General features: G+C 44.4%; 1 protein-coding gene across 1 annotated transcript; it reads left to right on the forward strand.

Moving 5' to 3' along the window:
- Window positions 1-1093: 1093 nt before the first annotated feature.
- LOC127103788 (uncharacterized) lies at window positions 1094-4513 on the forward strand. The gene is made up of 3 exons (XM_051041023.1): window positions 1094-2258; window positions 2336-3064; window positions 4425-4513. Exons 1-3 carry the CDS (start codon window positions 1094-1096, stop codon window positions 4511-4513), a joined length of 1983 nt encoding a protein of 660 aa, XP_050896980.1.
- Window positions 4514-4838: the final 325 nt, after the last annotated feature.

A 4838-nucleotide genomic window follows, 5' to 3' on the forward strand; every position in this document is an offset into this window, starting at 1 on the left:
TGTAAGAAATGATGTTTTTCGACAAATGATGACATGGGTTGAAACGATTTGATTAGTATGGTTCGACACTTCGACAAGAGGGAGGTTTCGTCATTTCGACAAAGATGTTTACACCTAGGAAAAGCACTTTCGACAAGACACGAAAGGCAGTGCAGTGCGTTGGAAATTCGACAAAATCCTGAAGGGAGACGTCACTTCGACTTAAAAGTAAATTTGAATTTAAAAGGTTGTGACGATTGGCAGAAGACGCGTGGAAGCATCTGGCGAAAGGAGGAAAGCCATGTGTCGTAGTTTTAGGATTTAGTCGTTAATGACAGTTATGTTATTTGTCTATATATAGGGTAGTTATTATCTAGAAAAGGTGTGAAGAATTACTATATACAAAATTCCTGAAAACACTCAAAGTACCCGTGTGAGAGAAAAGAGTCATATTTGGAAAATGTATGTGTAAACAAACACCAATTCTTTCAAAATTTATTTTATAAAGTTCAAAGTTCTTTACTAAATCCTTTTATGTTTTCCAGTCATTTATCTTTCTGCACTTTCTACTTTTCGACACTTTACATTTCATCAGTTAATTTCTGCCATTTACCTTATCTTGTTAAATTTACATCTACGTAGCATTGTAATCAACACATTTCGACGTAAAACGCTTAGAGAAACAGGAATGAAATATTCAAAAGCGATTTTAGACATCTTCAAGACCATCTAGATTTGCACATGTCCTAGGATTTGTGTGGTTGATCCTGCAAGTAACCCAATTCTACACGTTTTGGTAAACCAGAGGTTGTTCGCCAAATTTCACAGCGAACAAATTGGCACGCCCAGTGGGACAGTGCAGAAATCTAGAAATTTAGATAATCACTAATCAAAATTTGTTCTTCATTGTATGAGACTGAGAAGCGGTAAATTAGCCGTATCCAAAGTAGAAATACCTAAAAGAACAAGAGTAAGGAAAATGGCGAACCAGCCAAATAATCCTAACGAATCCATCCCAGTATCTAACCCTGTCCCTTCGACAGAAGGCAATATAGGATCGGTCCCTGTGTCAGAGGCTGTACCTTCGTCAGCAGGATCGATACCAGCGGTTTCGATGTCGCAAAACGCGCCTAGTTCGTCCTTCAGGGCACAACAAATGCCCATTGGGACACCCCCCCCTGTGGGAAACACTTCTAGGCCTTTCGTAACGAATTTCACCTTGCCTCCGCCTGGTAGGGAACAGCCCTTCGGAATGCCAACTTCGGTGATGGCAAGTTTACATAATTCCCCGTTAATATATTCAGATTCGATGGCCAACGTGTCTTCACCCTTACAAGGGTCAGGATATGGTGGAAACATGGGTAGATTGAATCAACAACCACTTTACGTGCCGCCAATAACGAATAATTCAGCGCAAGTGATTAGACAGCAGATGGACGAGAGTAATCACGATATGGTCCAAATGTTGACGCAACAAATGGGAGCGGTGTTTAATCCACTAATACAGAACACCACTCAAACAAACCAAGTATTGGCAGCGCAAATGACGCGCATTGCTGATTTCTTTGGAGTCCCTCAAACTCGACACAGAGAGCAAGTGGTTCATAACCCAGCGGTAGCGGTCCAGGAAGAGCCTACGATAAACCAGATACCGTTAGACAATCCTCAAACGAACGTCAGAAACCAAGAGGATGTAGTCGAACAGCCTCGTGTCGAAATCCCCATTCCACAAGAGCCTAGAAGGATAGTAATCCAGAGAGGCCAGGACGCGGATGCTGTATTGCAACAACGGATACGGTATAATAATCCGCCTGTCGAAAACAACTTGGCAGCCATGGTCGAAACGATAATGGCACAAAACGGGATGAACATGGGTTTACAAAGGCCTAGTTACGCATCCCCACTATCAGAGTACATTCTGCAAGAAGAACTGCCACCGAGGTGGAAAGTCCCTAAGTTCACAAAGTTTTCAGGGGACACTAGTGAGTCCACTATAGAACATGTGGCACGTTATCTGATCGAGGCAGGGGAGATAGCCCGTAACGAAAATTTGAAAATAAAATATTTCCCTAGTTCTTTAACAAAGAACGCGTTTACTTGGTTTACATCTTTGCCTGCAAACTCAGTATACACGTGGACCCAATTAGAAAGGTTGTTCCATGAACAATTCTACATGGGACAAACGAAAATAAGCCTGAAAGAATTAGCCAGTGTCAAGAGAAAACACTCCGAACCAATAGATGATTACTTAAATAGGTTCAGATTGCTAAAGGCTAGATGTTTCACCCCAGTGCCAGAACATGAGTTGGTCGAAATGGCCGCAGGGGACTAGATTATTCCATAAGGAAGAAACTAGATACCCAGTATCTGAGGGATATGGCACAATTAGCGGATAGAGTGAGACAGGTCGAAAGATTAAGGGACGAAAAATTCAGGGCAAATAAGAATAAAAAAGAGAGGGTAGCCTACGTAGGGGTTCGCCAAGATGACGAGTTCGACGAAAACGAACCAAATAATTTCGACGAACAAGAGATCGACCTAGCAGAACTAAAACAAGGCCCGCCTTATTCGTGTAAAGTACTAACGCCGTCGAACGGAAACCCAGTCGAAGCCAACGATAAGTTCCCCAAAAGGACTTATACGTTCGACATTACTAAATGTGACGAAATCTTCGATCTGTTGGTTAAAGATGGTCAATTAATAAAACCACCAGGCGCTAAAGAACCGCCTGTGGAACAACAGAAAAAGAGAGGGTTTTGTAAGTACCATAATTTTCTGGGCCATAAGACGTCTCGTTGTTTCCTTTTCAGGGATCTTGTGCAGAATGCTATCCGTGACGGAAGGCTCAAGTTCGGTGATAAACCAAAACAACAAATGAAGATCGACTCGAATCCTATGCAAGCAGTCGAAGCCCACTACGCTGAACCATCCGTCATAAATATGGTGGAGGCCAAAGTTGCTCCTGATGGCAATTCGGAAATGGTGGAAGCCCCTGGAAGCTTCGACGCAAATGTCAACATGGTCGAGATTACTGATGATCTCGCAAGCCAGAAAAGAATAGAAACTACTGAAGGTTTCGACAAGAAGGACGGTGACAATACTGTCGAGAATGTGGAGTTTCGACAAGAGGAGAATTGGGACCGCTTGGGACAGCCAAGTGGAAAATATGATTATCTTGTGAAGTACAACGCGCCGGCAAGTTCTCAGATCGACATCAACACAATCCAACCAAGTGGTTGGGGAGAGGCTTCTTCAGAAGACAATGAGGAAATAGCCGACGCAATTGAGCATTCCCCTAATATGAAGGAAAAGGTTACTGAAGACCTTACGATCGAAAACAAGGCTGCTGAAGGCCTTGGTTCTGACGAAACGAAGGATGGTGATATCGCCAACTGTGTCAACACTATGGGGCCTTTCAGTAAAGAAGTCACAAAAATCAAAGCGGAAGCCGCTGACGGTCCTTCGAAGCCCGTGATCAGTGGGATTCTGCGTAGGACAATGGAAGACCCCAGAAGGAATTGGAACAAATGCTGTTGCAAACATGGTCCCAGGACCATATCTTGGTGCTGCTGCCCAGAGAAAGAGTTCGACCAGACACCAAAAGACGTCGAAGGCGAAGAAGAGAGGCTCATCAGGAAGATGAACGAATTGAGCATCGCCGACGAACGAAACGTTGGGGTAAATATGGTAGAAATATCTCAGAAGGACCAGGTCGAAGAGGGCGAAAATCGCCGTCAGAAAGAATACCAAAGGTTGGCGTACCCTAGAGAGGAGGAAAACTTAATGGAATTCATCAAGAGATGCCAAAGGATGAAAACCGAAGTAATGTTGTGCCCACGCTGCAGCGCAGTCTTCGACAGGAAGGCAGCAACCAACCTGGAAGCGGTGGATAAGACCAAAAGGAAAGAAAGTTGGGGAACAGTGAGATACGACCCAAGGAGAAGTAATCACCACCAATGGAGGCACGGAGAGAGACGCCAGAACACCTATAAACCATCTGACAAAGCCACAGACGACAAATGGGTTCAACCCATTAGGGACGCCCAGGGACAGAAGAAATGGGGAAAGTTCGAGGTTCAGAGAGGTGCGTCGATGGAGGGCAAGAAGGAAATGGAAAAACACAAGCCACGACCATACCCATCAGAGAATTACAAAGGCAAAAATCCCATGTCCAGGTCCCAATGGAGGAGGTTCCAAAGGCAAAAGAGGGCAGAAACGGAGATGGCGAAAAGAAACATGAATGGTCCAAACGAAGCAGAATCTAGCAACAATCGTCAGACAAGGAGCAGGAAAGAGACTCCCCTCCAGATCAATCCTAGCAGAGTTGTCGAATCAGTGGCGTCGAAAGAGAAGATGCAGGAAGATGATGAAGTAACCGACAGTTTTAACTCTGACTCAGAGGCATCCTTCAACGTGATTTGCAACGTTGTCTCTGTTCTCCCTAGAGACTACGATAGAGTCATGGAAATTGAGGATGAAGGAGACGAAATGGAGGAAGAAACAATGGCACACAAGCCCGTCTGCTACTATGTAATGAACAACGGATGCGTCGAAGAGCAGAACGCTTTTTTCGAAAGACCAGACGACTCCATGAAAGCGCATTTGAAACCTCTGTTTATAAAAGGAAAGGTGGAAAATGTCGGCGTGAATAAGATACTGGTGGACGGGGGAGCGGCAGTGAATTTGATGCCCCACTACATGCTGAAGAAGATTGGAAAAGACGATTCGGACGCGAAGCCCCACAACATGGTGCTGTCGAATTACGAAGGGAAGATAGGAACAACTATGGGAGTCATCCAGGTGAACTTAACTGTAGGAACCATAACAAGACCTACGATGTTCATAGTCATCGCTTCGAA

Source organism: Lathyrus oleraceus, chromosome 7, assembly GCF_024323335.1.
Source record: "Lathyrus oleraceus cultivar Zhongwan6 chromosome 7, CAAS_Psat_ZW6_1.0, whole genome shotgun sequence".
Classification (NCBI taxonomy): Eukaryota; Viridiplantae; Streptophyta; class Magnoliopsida; order Fabales; family Fabaceae; genus Lathyrus; species Lathyrus oleraceus.

Excerpts from the sequence above, each read along its gene's own strand:
- LOC127103788 (XM_051041023.1), top strand. The coding sequence starts at position 1,094 with ATGTCGCAAAACGCGCCTAGTTCGTCCTTCAGGGCACAACAAATGCCC. Across the intron at positions 2,259-2,335 it reads CAGATTGCTAAAGGCTAGAT|ATACCCAGTATCTGAGGGAT; the intron begins GTTTCACCCCAG and ends GGAAGAAACTAG. Across the intron at positions 3,065-4,424 it reads TACTGAAGGTTTCGACAAGA|AGACTACGATAGAGTCATGG; the intron begins AGGACGGTGACA and ends TGTTCTCCCTAG.